The sequence below is a fragment of the Bufo gargarizans genome, chromosome 5, assembly GCF_014858855.1.
Source record: "Bufo gargarizans isolate SCDJY-AF-19 chromosome 5, ASM1485885v1, whole genome shotgun sequence".
Classification (NCBI taxonomy): Eukaryota; Metazoa; Chordata; class Amphibia; order Anura; family Bufonidae; genus Bufo; species Bufo gargarizans.
Genome location: NC_058084.1, coordinates 124674540 through 124698224, shown reverse-complemented (window position 1 = coordinate 124698224; position 23685 = coordinate 124674540). Strand labels below are relative to the sequence as shown.

At 46.1% G+C, this 23685-nt stretch overlaps 1 protein-coding gene across 1 annotated transcript in view; it reads right to left on the bottom strand.

Annotated features, from left to right (window-relative positions):
- The window catches only part of B4GALT6 (beta-1,4-galactosyltransferase 6), an 80819-nt gene that overhangs the window by 40502 nt on the left and 16632 nt on the right, over nt 1–23685 (bottom strand). The window contains exon 2 of the mRNA XM_044294838.1: nt 1633–1749. Coding sequence (XP_044150773.1) covers nt 1633–1749 — 117 coding nt within the window. The remainder of the gene's footprint in view (nt 1–1632; nt 1750–23685) is intronic.

Below are 23685 nucleotides of genomic sequence, written 5' to 3'. Positions count from 1 at the left end.
TTGTCATATGGTATCCCATAGATACGGCCACCGCTCGCCTCCCGAATTCATGGGCCACGCTTGTGCAAAAGACACTATTTCCACCCAGCCGGCCACTCATTTCATTCCTGAACGAGCATGCTGCCGCACATGCACAAGGCTTATTTCTTCAGTGCCGCCTCTCATACAGAGCCGCACATGCCCTGTATGCAGTGCGGCTCTGTATGAGATGCGGCACTAAAGAAATAATGTTTGCGCATGCGCGGCAGCGTGAGCTCTTCAGGACTGCAATGAACGGCCGGGTGGCAAAAAAAAAAATGTCTTCTGGGCAAGCGCGGCCCAGGGATTCGGGAGAGAAGTGGTGGCCATAGGAGACACATGAACGAGCACGCAAGGAGTGTGATGTCATAAGGAGGCATGGCAGGGCTTCACTCAAACTGCCTAAGCCCCCCAGCCTCAGAAGCATGAATCCAGGAAAGGAACAGCAGAGCTGGCTGCAGGCGAGGACAGAATAGCAAGATGGGAAGATGTACATGATATTGGTACAAAAGAAATAAAGAACAGTAAAAATCTATCAAGCCAGTACATGTCGTTCCAGTGTAAAGTGCAAAAACAGTACATCTACCAAAACATCACATCAGAAGGGCGTAAAAAAAAAAAAAAGCCCAACATCCCCAGCAGAGGCGACCCTAAGGCTTTTCACATTAGCATTTTCAGTTCCGCTACTGAGATCAGTCATAGGATGTCAATAGCCGAAGAAAACTCTGCAGTTTTGTCGCTATTCATTGTCAATGGGGACAAAACTGAACTGAATGCACCAAAATTGCGCCCCCATAGTTGACAGAAAAACGCAGCAAGCAGAGTTTTTCTGTCCGCGATATGGTGCGGAGCAAGACCGACCCTGACACACAATGTAAGTTATTGGGGACGGATCCGTTTTCTCTGACACAATAGAAAACGGATCTGTCCCCCATTGACTTTCAATGGTGTTTAAGATGGATCCTTCATGACTATAGAAGACATAATACAACCGGATCCGTTCATGACGGATGCATGCGGTTGTATTATTGTAACGGAAGCATTTTTTGCAGATCCATGACGGATCAGCAAAAAACGCTAACGTGAAAGTAGCCTAAGTCAAGAGGAAAGGTCTGTGCAATCCCCTCGCTTAAGCCTCATGCACATGGCCGTTGTTTTGGTCTGCATCCGAGCAGCAGTTTTGGCGGCTCTAATGCGGACCCATTCACTTCCGTGTGCTGTCCGCATCCGTTTCTCCGTTCCGTGGCCCCGCAAAAATAAAATATAACAGGTCCTATTCTTGTCCGCGCTTTGCGGACAAGAATAGGCAGTTATATTAAAGGCTGTCCGTGGCGTTCTGCAAATTGCGGAACGCGCGCGGACGCCATCCGTGTTGTGCGGATCCGCAATTTGCGCACCGCAAAACACACCACGGTCGTGTGCGTGTAGCCTTATCGTCACAGACAGCGATTTCTTCAGGAGCCATAATCTGAGGCCATACACACAGAGGGATTACAGGATCTTGGGACCATATTTGCAGCGCGTCTTTAGGCAAAATGTTGCTTTTACTGAAACGTTCCCAATAATCTCGGTCACCCCTGAATTTTCAGGATTCAAAGAATATGAAAGTCTTACCTGTTCCATTCAGTGTACTGTTCTTATTGGTATATTGTCTAAGCATATTTCCAATGGTTCGTACGTTGTCCCTTAGCATTATACCTTGGGCTTGCACCATGAAGAGGTAGGTGTTTGCTAAAGAGGAAAAAAGAGAAATAATTATTGACGTGTATTATATAAAAGAGGAACTGCTGAAACGCAAAGAAGATGGATTAAGAGCAGCCCGATTTCATAGGACGGCATGAACTGAGAAACGCTCTGCGTCCACAGGCTATTCAGGCCGGATGCATTTCTGAAAAAGAGTTTCCAATTATTCAACCATTTAGTAGTTTTGGGGGGTTTACAAGAAACGTGCACTTCCGTTTTGCCATGTTCCCACCGATTCCACAGTACAAGCCACAGCCATAAATCTCCCCGTCTATTAAAAGGGAAGAACGGTAAACAGGCTCGTTATAAGTTAACCCAGTCTGGAACTGATTAGAGGTTAACACTCAATTACCTGGTAACCGTAATGGAACCGTCAGCAGTGACAACGCTCAAGCATAGTACACCGGGATTCTTTATAGTAGTCCCTTCTATAGCACTGACATAGTCCGCAGCGCTTTATACACATTGTCATCTCTCACCGTTTCCAGTGGAGCTCACAATCTACGGTACATTTCCTATCAGTATGTCTTTGGAGTGCGGAAACTGAAGAACATGGAAGAAACCCACACAAACACGGGGAGAACATATAAACTCATATTTAGACCCCTATCATCTGGGCAGTGCCATGGAGACCGTCTCATATTGAGTCTTTACTTAAAGGGGTTGTCCGAGTTATGGAAAAAAAATATATAGCACTGTAAATCTGATGGACAGCGAGCAGTCTAACGGATCCAGAAAAATAAAAAAGCTTTCCGTTTGTATACGGCTTGCCGGATTCTAATGACGCTAGTGTGAAAGTACCCTGTGCATGTGGTTTGGGCGTGTTGGAATACAAAAAAAGTCTGACACTTCTTCACCCATCTGCCCTTGTATCCTACTTCTGTCTTCTGCCCACCATGATCCTAGAGGGTTCCAAGAGAATTCCTAGCAGTGAGGAGCAGCAGTACAACCTGGGATCAGCCAGACCATGCACAAATCTATCCACATTGCTCCACTATGGAGCAACATGTCTTAATAGATTTTAGGTTATTTGCCATTGAAGGAGTCGCAACACTCCCATACCTATTAGGAGGTCGGCTGGTCCCAACAAAATCAATGGGTTCGGTCAAGCGTATTGGCACCATAAAGGAGTAGTCTCATCTTAGACATATACAGCATACCCAAATGTCTGATAGATGCAAGACTCACCTCTGGGACCTGCACATATTTCAAGTACGATGGTTCCCCTCATCAAGTCCCACAGGCTGCCAGGATTACAGAAACAGATGGGCTCACTGTGCCTAGAATGGCCTCCTCTGCGTTCAACCATGGTCTGGAGGAGATGGACAGAGGCCGCTTGGACGATCTCCATTTCTGAGAACAATTGTGGGTCCCAGAGGTGGATTTACCATGAATGTCCAGGATCAGAAGACCCCTTTAAGTGTTTAATTACGATCTTGTCTCCCACAATGCACTGCTCTCCGGTGACCGGTAACCAGCAGAACTCTGATTTTTCCTTCATCTCTAATCATGTAATTACAAATCCATGCCAGATAAGTAAAGCAAATGATTTACAAAGGTAATCAACTCCTGCAATATTGTAAAATGTCATCCAAGAGTGGAGGTTTCCTTTAGGTTAGGCCTCATGCACACGGCTGTTGTGCGGCCGTTCCGTGCATTGGGGACCGCAATTGCAGTCCCCAATACACGGGCAAACTCCGTTCAGCGGGCCGGACCCATTCAACTTGAATGGGTCCATGGTCTGTTTGCACCGCAAAAATATAGGACATGTCATTTTGTTTTGCGGTGCTAAACAACGGATAGAAACACCACGGAAGCACTCCATAGTGCTTCCGGTGTTCCGTTCCATGACTCCGTTCCGCATCTCTGGAATTGCGGACCCATTCAAGTGAATGGGTCCGCAGCAGTGATGCGTGGTGCAGGCCGCAATACGGCCACGGCCGCGTGCATGAGGCCTTGAGTAAATGGTCAGATATTGTAGTGTGTGGGAGGTCAATAAAGAAGATCTCCCACAGGCAGCAGGCTAAATGCCATCGTGGAGAGTGGGTGGCATTGTTTGGGTGCTGTGGGTGGTGCAGGAGGGCGGTTATCAAGATGCTCCTCACATCTAGGGCTGAAACGATACTCAATTTAATTGAGTGATTCGACACAAAAAAATCCTCCATGCAAGATTTGTTCGTGTCATGTGACCACGGAGCTGGAGTGAAACGCATGCTATTACTTACCACTCCATGGCCACCCGCCGGCCCGCACCGCGCTGCACTTTCAGCCCTGACACATCGTCAGGACACAGTGCACGTAAGCGCGCAATATGACCTGACGCGGTGCGACGTCAGGATGACGCGCGGAGAAGAAGATAAGGGAGCTGTGGAGCGGCGCCCCTACAGGAGAGGCAAGTATTTTGTTTCACTGGTGCTGGGGACATGGCTAGGAGGGGGAGATGGTAGCGCTGGGGGCAGCCTGATGAGTTTTTATAAAGAAAAAAACGTTTTATTAGTTAAATAAATTTTTTGCTATTAGAGTACTTAATTAATCGTTGGATTAATCGATAGAATACGCGATTACAAAAATAGCCAATAGCTGCAGCCCTACTCACAACCTTTATTATGTCTTCCCATAATGAAAAGGCAGTCCTATCTATCTCCCTAAAGATCATAGATTTGTAAGAAAATTACACCTAAAAGCACTTAAACCCTGACACGGCGCAGAGATTTCAGTTACTGAAAATCCAATACGACGACCTAAGCAAACGACCATTCACATCAGACGGGGCAGAAGGTGACGGATTTCCAGGAACAAGTCTCCGGGCAGACGTGATTACCGGCACTGACCACAGACATACTGTCCCAGTGTATCTAAAATGAGACCAACCTGCTGTCTTAAATAGAAAATTCATATTTATGTATACAGCTCCTATACAGGCCTATGTGTTTCCATGGTAACAGACAACAAACTGTTGTCATATGAACACACCTCTGTCCCCTCATTTTGCTTGTCGACTAAACGCGTGTCAGTAAGAACCAAAGGATCGATAAAAAAGAACAAGTGGCAGGATTCCAACCCAGATCCCGAGATTTCTTCCGTGGTCGTGCTCTTTGTACTGCCATGGATCCGTGCGAGGATGGCCCCCATTGTCATGAATACGGCTAATTCTCCGGATTTCTGTGCAGGATCTGTGGCGTCAGTCACAGGCTGAAAAATACTGATGTGTCTGAACGGAGGAAATCCTATTCAATTACATTAGTGGCGGACCATCATCGGATTTGACGCAGATTTGGTGCAGAGCTCGTGCCGAAATCCAGATAAAATACCACCATGTGAACACAGCCTTCAACGACACCACGTTTGTTTTCTGTTACCATAGGAACAGATAGGTTTGTATTGGAGCGGTACACACAAAATGTGTTTTTAATTAAAGGGGTTCTCCGGGATTTTGATGACCTATCCTCAGGATGGGTCAGGCATGCTCAACCTGCGGCCCTCCAGCTGTTGCAAAACTACAACTCCCATCATTCCCTGGCAGCCTACGGCGATCATCCTACAGAAGGGCATCGTGGGAGTTGTAGTTTTACAACAGCTGGAGGGCCGCAGGTTGGGTTAGGTCATCCATACCTGACTGGTGGGAGTCCAACTCCCAGCACCCCATGATCAGCTGTATGAAGAGGGGGTGGCACCTATATCCATTAGGCCTCATGCACATGAACAGCCTCCGTTCCATTTTTTTTTTTGCGGACAGGATGGGGACCCATTCATTTCAATGGGTCAGCAAAAAAATGCTGATAGTTCATCCGTTTGTGTTCCGCGTCCGTTGTCCGTGTTTCCCTTCAGCAAAAAAAAAATTGTGCATGTCCTACTTTTTTCACATTTGCGGACAAGGATAGGCATTTATTACAAGGGATCTGTGGGGGAAAAAAACGGATCCTCAAAAAAAAAACGGATGCCGCATCCGTTTTTTTTATGGACGCAAAAAACAACTGTCGTGTGCATGGGGCCATAGAATGATTAAAAAAAATGGCTGTGAAGGTTAACATAGCCGGAAACCTTTTTTTTTTCAGGTTTTACGCACATACAAGTTAAAAGGGGTTCTGCAGTTTGTTTAAACTGATGATCTATCCTCTGGATAGATCATCAGCATCTGATCGGCGGGGCGGCGAAACCCGAGACCCCCGCCGATCGGCTGTTTAAGAAGGCAGCTGGCAGTAGCACCGCGGCCTTCTCATTGTTTACCGCAGTTCCAGTGACGTCACGACTAGTATCAACTGGCCTGGGCGGGGCTAAGCTCCATTCAAGTGAACAGAACTTAGCTCCGCCCAGTCCAGTGATACTAGTCGTGACGTCACTGGGCCTGCAGTAAACAGTAAGAAGGCCACAGCACTACTGCCAGCTGATCGGCGGGGGTCCTGGATGTCGGACCCCCGCCGATCAGATGCTGACAAACTGCAGAACCACTTTAAGTTTAAAGGGCACTGGGGACACATCACCCCTGCAGCCAGTCACTGACTGTAGCAGTACATGTCCCCCTGTCCATGCTGGAAGTTAACATCTGGGGACAGAAGCGTAGTGAAGACCGCCAAGGACCCAATAGAGCCGGAACAGAGTACTGGAGAGCAGGTAAGTGCGCTTCCTTCATAGTTTTTTTTAAATCCCCACCCCAACTAAGAGGGGATAGGGAGGAGTATTCAAAAGACAATATGAAGTTAGACAACCCCATGCAGGACTGCGAAACGGACATACAGATGTGGACAGCACACTGTGTTCTGTCCGCATTTTTTGCTGCCCCGTTGAAATGAATGGGTACGCGTCCAATCTGCAAGAAATGTGGATCGGATGTGGACCAAAACTACGGTCTTGTGAATGACAGCAGTGACAAGATGGCCAGTGGTTCATGTGATCCATGAAGGATCCGGGTTTGGTCCAGGTGTCTGTTTTTTGCCCTCCGTGTCTTCTGCACTCCACGGACACTGCTCAGGTGAAAATTAATTTCCAAAGCATCTCCCGTCAATGACCAGTAAACACAGATAAATGAAATCCGTGTTGAGCCTGTGTTATTTCACTCATCGATAGACTATAATGGATGTGACAAATCTGTAAACACGTACAAAAATAAGGCCTGCTTCCGTGGTGTAATCCTGGAGAATGGTAAATCACGGATGTGCAAATACACATAAAAACCAATGGGTACTTGTGCAGCCCGTGGAGAACACTGAATAGGGGGCCTATGTAATGTATTAGTTGTACATGATTACACTGTGGTTTCATCCTCTGGATATAAGCAAAAGGCTTCTATTTACTGACTGCAGGCAGAGATCTTAAAAACGGTGCGGAATTGAAACTCAAAATGTACTTGTTCATGATATTGGTATTATAAAGAGCAAATCCGTTTAGCGTGCACCAGCTCCTGGCACCGCCAGCAAACACCCCCTGGCAGGAGAAGCTACACTCAGCCAGGTATTTCTCTTTCAGAAAGGCTGCCCGTGTACCAGGACGATAGGAGTCCACCAGACCAGCAGCTGCTACTATCGAGCTACTCTCCATTTTGTTTCATGGAGGGGGTAGCAAGTGGGAGACTGTCCCTCTATGATGTTCATATGTCCCAACAGGAAACATGGACAGGTCTCATCTCCATGGAACACCCCTCAAAAGAGCACCCATCAGTAGGATCAACCATATGAAACCAGGCACAGTGCCTGGTAGAGTGGATCCTGCTGATTAAAATGATACCTGTCTCGTGAAAATCACTGGTGGCATTGCCCAAAAAAAAAAGAAAAAAAAGACAAATTGTCTATGTAAGTGAGAGCTTCAGTGCACCCGGGGGTGGGGCCCGACACCTCTGTGTACCTCAGCTTCTCAGAGCTGGCCACGCCCCTCAATGGTATAAGGAATGTCACAACAGACTTTCACAAGACAGCTATCATTTTAATCAGGAGGATTAACTTTACCAGGGTGGATGCTGCTGACGCAGTTGACCAGTTCTGCTGGATTAACAAATCCACAGATTGTGTAAGGGTTCCTAGATTAACGATAACTTTATGCTGATCAGTTCCAGCTGCCTGCATTTATATGCAGCAATTATGTTTAGTATTAGGTGCTGCCACTAAACGAGCATTTCTAATGGCACATAAAAAGTTGTTCATTTGTCATCTGATCAGCGATGATCGGCAGAGTAAACGTTCATTACCCATCACCAACCTGTGTAAAAGGGCCCTTACAGTATGTTGCCTTAAAGTGTCCAATCTAAGACATGGATGACATATCGCCAAAAGGTGGGACCTACACCTATCTCCAGAACAGGCCCCCCCAAAGTGAAGGAGAGTGCACCACACATGCCCGGCAACCTCTCCTTTCATCGCTATGAAAGTCCCAAAAGTAGCTGAGTGCTGGCTAGGCTATTTCTGGTGGTCCCATAGAGGTAAATGAAGAGGTGGCCGTGCAAGTGTGGTGCACCCTATATGTACAGCTTTGGGACTTCCGAAAATAGGAGGTCCAAAATGCTGGCTCGGCTATTTCCGGTGGTCCCATAGGAGTGATTGGAGGGCACCCATGCATGCATGGTGTGCTCTCCTTCACTTCGGGGTCCCTATTCTGGAGATAGAATTGAGTCTCTGAGGTGGGAACCACACCTATCTGATTTTATGCCTTGCTATATGCCATCAAAGTCTGAGATGGGCTAACCCCCTTTGCGAAACAAAGTAGTGGACAGCCAAGTCTGCAGGTTGTGTTACTTGTACCCATGTATACATATTGCTTCTAGTCTCCTTGGACAGACCGGCAATTCCACGTAGGGTTTACTTCTTGGATTTTCTCTTAAAGTTACTGCTCAGCTCAAGCCATACCTCCCTTGGCTGCTATTAGACAGTACTTCAGAGACCATTGTTATTCGTAACAGGAAACCTTGGCATTTGTCCCGGAAAAACAGAACTAAGTCAATTACATGTCTCCCAAGGTGACCAATTCCATCCTAGCATACAGAGAAACATACAAGCCTCAAGTGTGCCACTTCATACTGCCTACCTTGCCCAAGATACTACAAATAAAGTTGTCTGCAGTTCTTGTCAAATATACCACCCAAATGAATGCCAAAGGTATATTTCATGGGTGAATCATCAGGTATAAGTCTGGTGAGGTGCATGTAAGGGTACAGGAACACATTTGGGTTTCTTTGATGCAGTTTTGAAGCCAAAACCAGGAGTGGATCAAAAAAATTAATTAAAAAAAAGAAAAGAAAAGACGACGTTGCCACAAGGGCCACAAGTAGGGGACCAGAAGAGCTGAGCCAATGCTTGGAGGACACGGCTGTAGATAAATATAATGTATTGTAGTCGTATAGCATTGTTTGAAGCTTTTTTTTTTTCCAGTTATGTATCTATGTGACATTAAATAACAAATAAAAAAAAAAAACAATGGAACCTTTTCATTATGGGAATCTGGTCATGTGACCTGAAGTCTGACCAACAGTCCAGAGCTTGCTCTAATGTGTAAACAGGAACTTGGTCTCTCCTATGTGACTGACTTCCTGTGATCTACAGGATGACATCACCAACCAAATCCCTCCTGACACCTCTTAGGCCCCTCCCCAAACTTCTCTTTATATCTCTGTATTCTGTTGAAGATATAATCTAAATACAATCTAAAGGGCCAGGAGTGCTGATATATGGTAGGCGAGCGTATACATTGATTTGCTGCAGTCATATAAACCTCCTGACTCACACTGCCTGTCTGTACTATCTGTGTGTGCTGACTCTCCAATGTAGTTCTATGAGCTGTAGCTTCACATTCATCTCCCCATCTCCTGCACGTAACAGCTGACAGGGGAGAGAGAGCAGACAGGTTCAAGCTGCATCACATAGGAAAACATCTGTAATGGCTGCCCTTACACAGGACTCCGAGCACTGCAGTGTGGTGAGGCTCCGGCCCATTTCTGTCTCTGCAAAGCCAGGCATGATGGGAAATCTAGGACTCATTAGGAAAAGGTTGTGTCTAAACTCAATGTGCCGTAAGGACCTTGTGATGCCAAAGTGACATGGGATTGAAGCAGTCATGGGATGTACCAGCAGGGAAATATCTACATCCCCGAGGCCTGTCGTAATAAACATTAGTATTATAACATAATATATAAAAATAATAACTAACCCTATTGATGGGGAGGCGCATGGTCACTTTGGGATTGAGGCTTACAATGTCACATGACCCTGTGACCTCAGAAGGCCCATGGGGCGCATGGAGTTTAGACACTACCATTAGGAAAACCATAAGGGAAAGAAGGAATCAAGATGGCAGACGGGCCACAAATTACACATCAAATAAATCAGGTATGCACAAGAGCCTCTGTCTTCTTCTTTAATAATGGCATATCCTGTGCTATATAGGCAAAAAAAAATAACCCCGGAGTGCTTCTTTAAATATCATCTGTCATTTCTATAGTACTTTCTACAGCGGTAAACCAACCAGCGAAGAAACGACAGGAGGCCAGTTCTTAGAATCTAACGTAAACCAGTGGACAAACAGCTTATTACCTATGTGGCCTCTACTAGCAGACAATGAAGGCTCCTCCAGTAACTCCTGATTGACCCAGAACGTCAGGTCTCAAACATGGAAACACTAGTCAAATATAATGATACAAATATAAAATGTGGTCCTTCTGCTCAACGCCAGACATGAAGAAACCACAACAGTCAAGCACAGAACCGTGGCGTAAATATAATACATATTCTGGAGGAGGTCATGTGTATGTAGTCAGTACATTTCTAAGGGGTACTCCCATCTAGACATTGACAGCAGATCAATAAGACGTGCTGTAAGATAGGTGCGGGGGCCACCTCTGGGACCCGCTCCTACCTCAACAATGGGGCCCCGCCATGAACGGACAGCACACCATACAAGTGTGGTGTCCTCTCCATCTACTGCTATGGGACATCTGAAAATAGCCAACCTAGCACTCGGATGTCCAACAGCAGTGAATGGAGAAAACATCTATCGGACACTTGAGGACATATTCTATCGATATGCCATGAAATGTTTAGATGGGAATACTGGAAAAAATAATAAATAAGCTAAAAAGGGAGGAAACACCATAAAATAAAATAAAACACCTTTACTCCCCTTTGAAACCCCCATCACTCCAGCACCACTGCTCAGGTAGTCCTGGAGGGTCTGCCCAAGTGACCACTTTAGTCAGTGATGGGAGGGCTCAGAGGTAATGCTTGTAGGTACGGCATGAGTCTGCTGTGCCCAGTGATCGGCTGCAGCAGTCATATAGAAGATCAGAAGAAGGATGAAAACCACCAGTGGGGGATACTGGGGGACAGAACAGGTAAGTAATGTTTGCTTGTTTTTTTAAACTTATTTTAGGATATTGGCTTCCTTTGGCGTTACTTTTTCAAACTCTGGAAAATCCCTTTAACCTTCACGAAAAAAAAAAGTGAATTTAAACAGGCAGACTCCTATAAATTAAGACATCTTCAAGATGTCTAAATGTTGCATTTACCTGCAACAGGGAGGCCAAAACTTAGTGCAAAAGATGGAAACAGTAGCAAGAACTTTCATATTACCAGATATCTCAAAGACTGAAGCCGATGCGGTTCTTCAGTTTTTTACCCATAAGCGATGGGTAGAACTTGCCTGCGCCACTGCAGAGCAACAGTCCATGAATGCCTCCGGCGACAACAGCAGGTCCCCATCACCATGTGTGATCATCTGCCACCCCTGGAGATGACGCATGGCTATAACCATACAGTCCTAGCTTTTCCACTTCCGAACTCTGCCCAATGGTCTCCTGTCTGGTCTCAATAGGGGGGATATCTACAATATTCAAGTTAACAGGTTAAAAAGTATTACGATGGGGGTTAAGCAAGGCTGACATTTAGGTGCCCTAAGGACCTGCCGAGGTGCTATGCCACCTTTCATGCCATTTACTTTTATAAACAATGTATCCAAATAAAGATCAGTGAGAGAAGTACACATTGCACAGGATTATTACTGTGGCTGGTAACACAACTACAATAAAGTAGGAAAAGCAGTAAAGCTGTAGGTAAACAATAAATGCAAGTGTCAGCCCCAAGACAGCACTGCCACGCCTAGGGGCGCCGAGGCTTCCAGCATAAACACGTAATACTCACTCCGGTGAACTGCTCAGCAACCCGAGAGCCCAGGCCGAGGATTTCCATGATTAATGCCGTTCCACTCGATTTCTTTACAACCTCCATTATTGACACTTCAGATAAACCGGACGTTCAGTGGCCTGTACACTGCTACCAGGTCCACCATACGCCAACACTGCACGGCTGGTATACTTTTCATTGAAGGTGAACTGTCCTAATACCTTATTTCATTCTTCTCATGCTACCTGGTATGGGGCAAACCTCTAACAGAGCCTCAGATGCCCCCGGACATATCATCTTAGGTTCTGCTCATTACAGTTAGGGCCCATTTCGTACGAGCGAGTTTTCCGCGTGGGTGCAATGCGCGATGTGAACGCATAGCACCCACACTGAATCCTGACCAATTCATTTCAATGGGTCTGTTTGCATGAGCGATGTTTTTCATGCGTCACTTCTGCGTTGCGTGTAAAAACGCAGCATGTTCTATATTCTGCGTTTTTCACACAGCCCTGGCACCATAGAAGTGAATGGGGCTTCAGTGAAAAACGCATTGTTTGTAAACCGGCAATTTTTTAGCACGCGCGTGAAAAACGCATCACACTCGCGCAGAAAAAAACGGAACCACTGAACGCAATTGCAGACAAAACTGAACTTGCTTGCAAAATGGTGCGAGTTTCACTGAACGCACCCTGAACGCATCTGGACCTAATCCGTTACGCTGGCGTGAAAGGGGCTTTAGGGTTAATCCTAGGAGGCAGCTTCCCCTTTGCGTCTCTCAGAAGCATTGTCTGATTTTGACAATCCCTAAACTTGCAAATAAACTCTGAACCTTTGAGCGATCACCTGCAGGGAAGCCTAGAAGTGTTCAGTTCTTCTGCAGCGCCCCCGCAGGGGAGAATTAGCATTACAAAGTTCTCATTCAAATTAAAGGGTTTCTGTCACCAGAATTAACCCTATTAAGCCAGCTGACATTAGCAATGCGCTAATGTCAGCTAAACCTAACTAGCCTATTCCTACTTTTGTCTATGCGCCCGTTACGCCGTTCAGCATTCGGCGCGGTGAGGGAAAGACGCTCACAGGCTGCCAGCTTCCTCACCGCGCCTGCACTGAATGCTGAACGGCGCGAGATTTCACCAGAGCACAGGGCTGGCAGACGGATGCGAGCGCTGCCTGGCCCTGTCAATCAGGATTTGGAGGGAGGCGACAAAGGTGGGAGAACAGAGCCTCTAGGAGCAGGAATAACGCGCCCCCGCTCCTAGAAGCTAATGAGCATATTATAAAACTTAGATTTCTAGCGTAACGGGGGCATAGATAAAAGTAGGAATAGACTAGTTAGGTTTAGCTGACATTAGCGCATTGATAATGTCAGCTAGCTTAATAGGGTTAAATCTGGTGACTGAATCCCTTTAATGCACTGTCTGTGTAATGCAAGACAGGACAGATCCTTCAGAAAGACAGACCCTTTATAACCGCTCTCTACTTCAGATAAGAAATGGGTGGGTTCACACATAGGTTTTTTTTCAGATGTTTTTATGCATATTTGCATTTTAAGCGGCGTTTTTTATTTTGCACCTTTTGTTTTTTTAGCAGCTTCAGATGGCGGATGTTAGCTGACGGTCTATGGGAAATATGAAAGCAGGACACACAAGTTGTTTTTCTTGCTCCTGTCGTGTCTTTGTCTCAAACTCATAGAATGCGGAAACTCTAGGTGTTTTTTCAGGTGTTTTCCCCATCACATTCTGTATAGGTGAAAAATGCCATGACGAAAACCCTAGCAGGAAAAAATACTGGGGATCATTTACCAAAAATGGCTTTTTACAACAGTCTTAGATTCTAACCACATATTGTCGCACCAGAGTTTAAAAAAATATGCAGAGAGAGCTACGGAAATGCCCCCCACTGTTTGCAACAAATGCCACAAATAAAACAGTTAGCCCAAAAAAAAAAATGAAACGCATGCGGGGAAAAAAATTTGTGAAGGGACACTAAGGCCCCCTGTACACAGGGCGGATTATGTGCGGAAAAACCGCAGCATAATACAGAACCAGCAAAGTGTATGAGATTTGCGGATTTGTTCTGCTGGAAACTGACCTGCCGTGTGGATTTCCAAATCTGCAGCATGTCAATTACGTTTCCAGTTTTAGCTGCGGATTTCACGCTTTTCAAATGAAAGGCGAGATCTGTGGAAAAACCGCCTCTCATCTGCACAATAAACCACACTTAGAAATGCCCGGTTTGGGTGCAGAAACGTACAGAAATTCATGCGGATCGTCTACGTTTTCTCCTGCAGGTACCCTAATAGCGTGTATAAAAATGGGTTGTCTAAACCGGACTCATGAACTTGACTGTAGCCCGTTTAGCGGTCCACAAACTGCGGATCCGCAAAAACACAGATGCCAGACATGTGCATTCCGCATTTTGCGGACCGCAACGCCCGGCCCCTAATAGGGCGGTCTTATCCTTGTCTGTAATACAGACAAGAATGGAACAGGTTCTATATTTTTGCGGATGGCACAGAACGGACATGCAGATGCGGGCCCACACGGTCGTGTGCATGAGCCCTTACGCAGGAAGCTGTCTGTCCACAAAAGTGTCTCTCCATTACAGTACATAGAGGAGGTCTTGAGCAGGACCTCCATCTATGATGTCCACATGTCCAAGATGCGGCACAGCAGCTAAAACTCAGCTACCAGAAAGAGGACAGAACGGTCTGCGAGCCCTAAATCATGGCTTCCTGGCACCAACTATGGGGATGGCAGAAGTTTTTGTCTCACAGTAAAAGTACATGGCACCCATCCAGATCCAGACACGCAAATAAGGCCTTATGCAAAGTGCCATGAAAAACACTAGGGGTAAACCCACAACCTCAGCAAACACCACCCGCCAATGTAGTGACAGAGGGAAGCGTTTGGAATTATGTTCCCCAAAACCCAATGTCCCCCAAATAGTTTCAAGGATCCTTCAACTCCTCCCTAGGATCCGATAAGGGCTTCCAATATTTTCAGTATAGATGAGAAGATGTTTGCAAATGGGGGAGAAAATAAGGTACCTTTGTTCTCCCTCATCTATATTCTCCTCCCTTTGAATATGGATGCCGATCATGACACCTATATCACTGCCCCCTAAACAAGTGCAGCCCCTGAAGGGGTTATCACATAGTACATGACAATCTCCATCCAGGCCTGTATCTCACGTGGGTCTAGAGATCTCCCCATTCATTGCTCTGTCAGGGGGGCTTGTCTTTTAACCGACACGGCATATAACGGAAGATATAACTGGTGCCAATTGAAGAATGGAACTCAGAGGTGGACAGACAGATGAGGAAAAAAAAAATCAACAAATAGGTGGCGCTATACAGATCCAGAGAAAGATGGAGGATAAATGTGGAGGCAACAATGAACCTTTATGTTTCTCTAATCTTCAAATTCTTCAAGGGGTTTTCCCTTGATTAATGTAAAAAAAATGAAACTCTGACATCGTATAGTGTATGACAATCTCTTTCTAAGGCCTCTTGCACATAGCCATTGTTCGGTCGTTCCGTGCATTGGGGGCCGCACATTGCGGTCCCGAATGGACAGGCGCCAGCCGTTCGGCTGCCGGGACGGATCCAGACCCATTCAACTTCAATGGGTCCATGATTCATCGGCACCGCACCGCACCGGAGGCACGGAAAGAAACCCATTCAAGTAAATTGGTCCGCATCCGTGATACGGTGAGCACATGGCTTACCCATATATTGAAGGTCGCAATACGGACCACAGCCGTCCGTGTGCCTCAGGACTAAAAGCTATAACCAGCCCTGGACCTCACATGGATCCAGAGATCTCCCCATTCATTGCTCTGCTACACTTATTTCAAGCTGGCAGCTCAGGGGGCGTGTCCATGCTCATCCTATCACAGCTCAGGGGGCGTGCATTTCTGCTGCAGCTCTCTTCCTGTAACTGTCACAGCTTCTATCAGTATATACGGCTGGTGGAAGTTGAAGGATGGAACTGAGCATGTGCGACCACACCAGTGATGTTACTGAGGTGGACAAAGAAATACGGTTACGGGAGAAACAAAACAGCAGATGCATTTTATTGAACAACTCCATGGCTATCCTAAATTTTTTATTATATACAGTTACAAAACTATTCAGATCTAGGCGCTGGTTGGAAAAAATGTAGAATATTTTTCATGGGACAAGCCCTTCGATGATCATAAAACGGAGGACATTGTACTTGCTGCGGGTCTCATCATGGAAGTGATGCCATGCACTGGGTGGCGCCAGATTAGAAGTGCCAATGGTTCATCTGTGCCTCTAAGGCAAGGTTTGCTCAATAGTACTATAGTCCTAGCTCGTCCCACGCCTAAAGCTTCTCTCCGGCTTATTAATTATTGTTAATGATGGATGCAGAACTGGTTCAGTGTGCCAGCTTTAGCAGATTACAAACGGCAGGTCATCTACAAAGGAAAACAGCGCAACACTGCATCCATGAGAGTACAGCATTGTGGAGTGCGAGACATGACTTCTAGCATGAGCGGTCACTCAACGACTAGAGGGGAAGATGCTCAAGAAAGAACTTGGAAAAGGTGGAATGGTATGGCTGGGTCCACATATGCGCATTGAACTCCGGTGGAGGAACAGACAGCAGGATACCACCGTACACCGCCGTGTCCCCATTTACTGTAATGGGATCCGGGCTCTTTCCGCCATATATGCCGACTTTTCGGCTGGACAAAAAATGCTGTGTCCAATATCTTTTTGTCCATCCGAAAGCCACCATGTACAGTGAATTCCGGCAGTCTGTTCCTCGAAACAAACTGCCGCAAATGTGACCCCGGCCTAAGAGATTGTCTGGGCTACATGACGACTAGTGTTGAGCGAAGCGAGCTTCAGATGCTTCATCCGAAGTCGCTTAGTTCAAAACTTCGTCGCCGTACAGTATTAGAATGTATGGGCTCCAATGAGCCGAAGTTAGTTATTCACGAAGTCGAGCGTGACTTCTTTGAATAACTTCAGTAAATTATTTTTAAAGTGGAAAACCACCAACACCCAGAGGCGACAAATTTGCAAACATAAGACTGAAAAAAAAAAAGGGAAGATGATGGCACACTTTTAAAAGCTGTGCAGCACTTAAAGGGGTGGGCTCATCTCAGACATTGATGGCATATCACTAGAATAGACTATCAATGTCAGATAGAAGCAGGTTCCAGAGGTGGGACCAGCATCTGTCTCAAGTACGGAGCCCACAAAGTGAAGGAGAGCACGTGTTCTGAATTCATCACTATGGGAGTTCTGAAAATGGCTGAGCAAGCGCACTTGGCTATTTTCAGAACTCTCCCACTGTAAACAGAGGGCGGCCGTGCATTCATTTTAGGGGCCCCGTTACGGAGATGGGTGCAGGTCCCAGTGGTGACACCTGCACCTATCTGACATTGATGGCAAATCCTAGCAATATGCCGTCAATGTCTGAGAAAACATTTATGGTTATGGTTGCCATAGATTAGTCTAAAGTTGATCAAAATTGACAATTTCAACCAAAACGTTCACTGGAGATTTAACAACGAACACCTGTTTCAGGGCAGGTTCACACTTCCTGATCCAGCCTGCCGGAGTTTACCGGACGCGGCCTAGTTGGATACTGTCATTCATCCCCAGACCCCATTGACCATAATGGGATCCAGTGAGGATCCAACCACCTTCCAGTGAAATGCTGGCTTTCAGCCAGATGTTGGACAAAATATTTTTTATCCAACCAAAAACCGGCACTCATGCCGGAAAGCTGCCGGATCCCAATATAGTCAATGGGGTGGACGGTGAATGGCAGGACCCATCTAGGCAGGATCCTATGAGTTCTGGATCAGATAAACCAGGGATGCGCAACCTTCAGCCCTCCAGCTGTTGTAAAACTACAACTCCCATCATGCCCTGCTGTAGGCTGATAGCTGTAGGTTGTCCAGGCATGCTGGGAGTTGTAGCTTTGCAACAGCTGGAGGGCCGCAAATGGGCATCCCTGAGATAAATAGAAGTATGAAGCCCCCCTCATGACTGATGACACACTGTCATCATATAGAAAGGCGGCGGCCAAATTCCTCTGCAATTACGAGTCCATGAACGTCCTTTCTGAGAAAGCTCATTCCACCTTTCCCTGGTGTCCCTGAACATGTTTGACATAACGAGATGGGACATGTCACAACAGAGTATGACTACTCAGTCAACACAAACCAGTTTGGATTGACCAGCGTGTCTAGAGGCCAGTCGTCTGCTGGGTTGTCAGGTGTTGTCTATCTCTGACATTTCACAATATGGTTCCGTAATCTAATCCGCTCACACCTGTCATCAAGTGAATAGAGTCAAAACTGACCCTGATTCTGTCACCAGACACACACCCAGCCAAGCGTGACCGCCTGGAAGATCTTGCAGGTCACCAGGTTTGTGTAAAGGAAGGTGCGCAATTGTTCTAAACTTGTAAGCTGATTATAATCGTGCTGTCAAGGAATTCCTCAGGACGTGCACATACACAGTACAATTCCAGAGCAGATACTGTATTAAAAGTAAGGGCCCTTTAAAAGGGTGTTGTCTCATCTCGCCTTTACTGGAGCTCTCTGCCGGCAGGTGGTCGGGACTGTGTCTCATTTCACCTAAATAACACAGAGAGAAGATGACCTCTTTATCCGTCAGAGAGAGCAATCATGAGGAAGTTTTATTCCCAACCAATGCCCGCTCATGAGCAGCAATGACCGGGTTTCAACAATCACTGCTACGATCATTAAGCTTCATACAGTGTCCTTGTTTGTCAGCAGAACATCTCTGGTGTACACAGGGCGAAGTGCTGCCAAAAAAAACTAAGATTTTTGGTGCAGCATTAAAGTGGTTTTCCAGAGAATATAATACTGATGACCTACCCTCAGGATAGGTCATCAGTATCTGACCTGTGGGGTTCCGAAACCTGGGACCCCTGCTGATCAGCTGTTCAAGAAGGCAGTGGTCCTGGGCGGATAAGTCATTAGTATTAAAGTTGTGAAAAAAAGCCAAGTGCATTTATTCCTGACACTGGTCCTCATTCTCACCCCATGTAAAGGTCCTCTGATACTTAGAGATGACCTGACACCACTCCATATATGTGTTGATAGCATCAGTGTGTAGGGATGCACAAGGAGAAAAGGTAACACTCCGATGTCAATTTATTCATACACTTTCAGGAGGAATAGCAGAGGAACAGCAAAGTCAGAGTTCCATGGGGAAAACCAGTATCCAAAGCTGGCACGGGTTCCTGTTAAGGGAAGAAAACTTCGCATTTTTTCTTATTCCAGGTTATAGTCCTGTGCCAGCTCAAGTGGAGGAAAATATGTGCAACTACAGTAACCCTATAGGAGATCCTCAAGACAAGTTTTTCCAGGTACAAAGCCGAGTATGCACTGCGGGCAGATAACGATCACAGATACGGAGAGAAGTAACCACCCATGACGTATTCCCACATTGTAACTGGAATCAATTAAAACGTGTAGCAGAAAGTAGAAAATGTAAAAGTCCTACAAATGTAGTATAAAACACCAGGTAGCATTAGGGTGTTCACACAACGAAGATGGACACTGTCAAAATTCACTTTGAACGTTGTGGACCTGCTTGAAGATTAGCTCCATTCAATGGAGCTAAAAAGTGGACACCCGCCGCAGTTTCAGGCAGCATCCATCTCGAAACCGCGTCAAAAAGGGACATGTCCCCGCTTTGCGTGATGGTAGCTTTAAACCGCTGGCTGGTGAACTGCAGCACTTTCTCCCAATGAAATTAATAGGAGGCAGACCCAGAATGCTGGTGCTGTGTCCGCTCCAGAAATCCACCTGCAACTTTCGCCATGCAGGCATCTACACTGCAACTAAGGGTTAGAGAACTTTACAATTTACTTTTGGTGGATTTTGGAGACCAATACTCCATATGGATTTACTAACGTGTCTGCACCTAGAACCTGTCTAAACAGTGGTACAAAGTGACGCAACCTGAGCTTCTCCCGCCAAAAAATCTTCTTTAAAGGGACATTTAGTGGGGACTTGGGCTGGCTTTATGAAAGGGGCAGGGCCTAAGATGCGGCACCACAATTCAGGTGTAAAAATCTGTCTCAAAGTACGCCGACCAATAGCTGGCACCGAGACTGTCTATCCCTGCAAAGCCTGACCACTGTGATAAATCTAGTGCAGGTCTAGACACCCTGGGGGTTGTTCATCAAGGTACTTGTAACTACTTTAGATCTAAAAATAGTCATAGGTCCCTTTTTTGACCAGTCATGTGACAATATTAAGTCACACGGCCACTGTATTGAAATTTTTTAGAACGGTGACGGCAAATTTACTAACATGTATGCCTGGAAACAGCCATACATGTCGGCGCATGGCTGCCAGAGGATTACAGAAAGTTATGATGAGCCTCATCAGAAATTAGACTAATCCTTCAGCAGCAAAAGGGGAAACACATACTCAGGAGAGACACGGGACCCCAGTCTCATGATCATCGGAAGTCCCAGATGTTGGACCCCCATCAGACACTGTGCATAGGGGAAAAGCTTAAAGGGAACCCGTCATCAACTTTATGCTGCCCATACTAACGGGAGAATAAAGTTGAGATAGGAGAGTTGATTTCAGCGGTCTGTCACTTACAAGTTAAAAGTAAGTGGTTGCCGAACACCAACATCACAATCCTTGCAGACTGGGCCTGGAAAAGAGTCCCGGCCACCTGAGAAGAGTCCTGGTTATTCATGAATTCTTGCTCTCCCTGCTGGTGACTGACAGTCAAATACCGAGTTTTCTCCCTTTCTCTCTAGGAGAGAACTGCCAATCATCAGCAGATGGGTGATAGAGCAGGAGATTATGAATATCCATGACTCTTCTCAGGTAGATCTGACTCTTTTCAAGGTCTGTGCTGCAATGATTAGGATGCTGGTTCTCAGCAACCACTTACTTTTATAGCAAGTGACACCGCTGAGGTCAGCATTTCTGTCACTAATTTATGCTGCCCTCAGTGAAGTCAGCATAAAGTTGATAAAAGGTTCCCTTTAAATCTTGGAACAATCCATTACGTTTTCATGTCCCCCCACTAAATTTCAAACCCAGAATTAGCCCAGCACCACCAGGAAAATGGTTTCTTCGTGGTTACTAATGGGCTCCCGCGCCTCTTCGTCCCAGTTAATTGATGACCATAACGGCTTACTCTAGGAATTCAGCTTGTACTGGATGCTCTATGTTCAGGCAACTGCCTACATTAGAGATACTGTTTTCTAAATGGATCACCCATAGAAGTAAAGCTGGCGGGCTACGAGTGGGCAGCCTCCTTATTCTAGAACGGGGATCCCCAGTCCCTTATTTCTCCACCACATTAACTCAATGAGGAGGAGTTTCAAGGGTTCGGTGGTCAAGCATGTGCTCTTCTGCTCTATTCGATGTCTTTGGGGCTGACAAAAACAACAAAGAGCTGGTAGTTTCCATGTACAACAAATCTACAACACTGGAATATACCTAAAAATCCAGAGCCGCACTCAAAATGACATAGGTTGCTACTGGAAACGGTTAGCAACCTTGTCATCAGATACACCCTTCAGAACTTGACGTGGCACCTAAAATGTACAGTTGTCTATATCAGATTACAGTACGCTGCCTGGTACAAGAAGATACTTCCCAGAACCATCAGATTGAGCTTCATGCCAACATTAAACAATTTTGGAGTTCTGGGAGATTTTAGCACCGAAGCCTGCAGAATTGTGAACACAACAGAAGTGCCGATTAGGGATGAGCAAACTTCTGTTTTTAAGTTCGGTGTACAAGGTCCTAAGAATTCCGTTATGGATCCCGCTACCACGGACCATAACTTATGGTCCATGGTAGTGGAATCCATAATGGGATTCTTAGATAACCAGAACCTTGTACGCCAAACTTGAGAACACAAGTTCGCTCAACACTAGTGCCGGGCCTTCTCAAATAGCTGATCGGCAGGGGTCCTGGTTGTTGGACCGCCACCGATCAAATGCTGACGACCTGTCCAGAGAAAAGGTCATCCGTTAAAAATAGTCGGATAACCTTTTTAAGGCTCTTTCACAATGGCCAATGATAGATGCCCTGTGTAAATGATGCCGTAGATCACTTGTCAAATGAGCCAACGCTCAGTCATCGGTTGATCGAATCTCTTATTCAGCAGATTGTGCTGCCAGCCAACCATGAACCTATGTAGGGACAAGCAATCACAGAAGTGATCGTTTATCCCTATACAGAGGAGATGATTGCAGCGTGAAAATGCAGATCTCACCTCAACTCAATGATCAGACAATAACTGGGAATGTTTGGCTCGTTCCCCTGTGCCTCAGCCTGTGTATATGAGGCTTTCAGCTTAAATTATCTTCTACTACATTGGAGAAAATAAATTTGGATGGCTTCCATCAACAAACTATAGAAAGCCATTTACAGCCATCATAAAGCATTTAATGGCTGGCTGATGAGCTGCAGGACAGTCACCCAGAATTGGATTTCCTGCGGCTCCTTAGCTCTAGCTGAATTCATTGGGTTAAAAAGGAACAAAATTGATAGATCAATGCCGATTTGCTTAGCGGTGGCATGACATGCCCACACCTCTTAATAATATTAGCGCATCGCAGCAGGTCTATGTGCCAGAATTTAGAAATCTATGTCAGCTAGGAGCCTATGAACCCTAAAATGCCCCCCCCCCCCTTCCCCAATAAGCCTGGGCTCCTCACAGGTCGTAGTGATACTAGGGAGGCTCATTCCCATTGTGGCCTGCTATTGGATGCCCCCCCAATGCCGGATGTAAGTACAACCTCTGTAAGGGGGCCAGGCGTATGGAGGGGCATTTTAGGGATTGGATAATGTGTCAGAGCCGCATCCCCTCAGAATTTTTCCAAAAGTGGCAAGCACTGCATAAAAAGGGCAAAAAGCTCCAGCTCAGGGGGCTTGATAAATTTTCCCCCTAGGTTCACAGGTCGAATTAAAATCCACCCTGTATTTTAGCCCCAGTAAGCCCAGGCTGTGGGAGGATTAGCCCTATTGGCATTCAGGGGACGTGTACCTTGGATTCCAACCGAAATAAGTAACATACCTCAAAATTTCCCCAGCTAACGATTTCCCACAACGGAAATTCATGCAGAAATTTTCCAACGTTTGTGCGGAAACCCTGCATGGGATGCAGATTGTTAGTGGATTTCACGCGGATCTTTGTAAATGACCTCCCATGGCTTCAAAGTTTTTTGTTAAGAAAAATCCGTTGGGGCAAAGAACGGGTACAACGCTTGCGAGTGATGATTTTGATTTATTGTGAGAAATGTGCATGCCCGATTCCCGACAATAGTCCTGATCACGAGCCACATTTTAGCTTTAAAGCCTTTCCCTACACAAAGCTTAAGCTCAGCAACGAACAGAAGTAGAGAGCCCTCGTCGGTCCTGCGTGGGAGAAAAGAGCGTAGGATTTCTATAGCAACTGAAGCTCAGCTGTAATAAAAAGTAAAAGAGCAGCGCAGCCCTTACTGCGCATTCCTGTCTCGGGAGGCCGTGCCTTGCCGAGCTTTCATGACACCGTGTAAATACGGCCCCGGCCACACAATGCTATTGAGGAACAAACAGTGCAGTGTTACAGCAACCCCGCGCCGCCGAGAACTCGCCTGACAACCTTACATCTGGAGACTGAAACTAAAAATGACGCACAACTAGTGTACACACAGCCACGAGTCAGGTTTACCTACAAGATGGCCGAAGCCGAGACACTGCCCAGTCGCATGTCAGTCCATGCTGCATGCAAATAATTTAAGGGCACTTCTGCTAACAGAAGAAAAAAAACTTGTCATGTATTTCG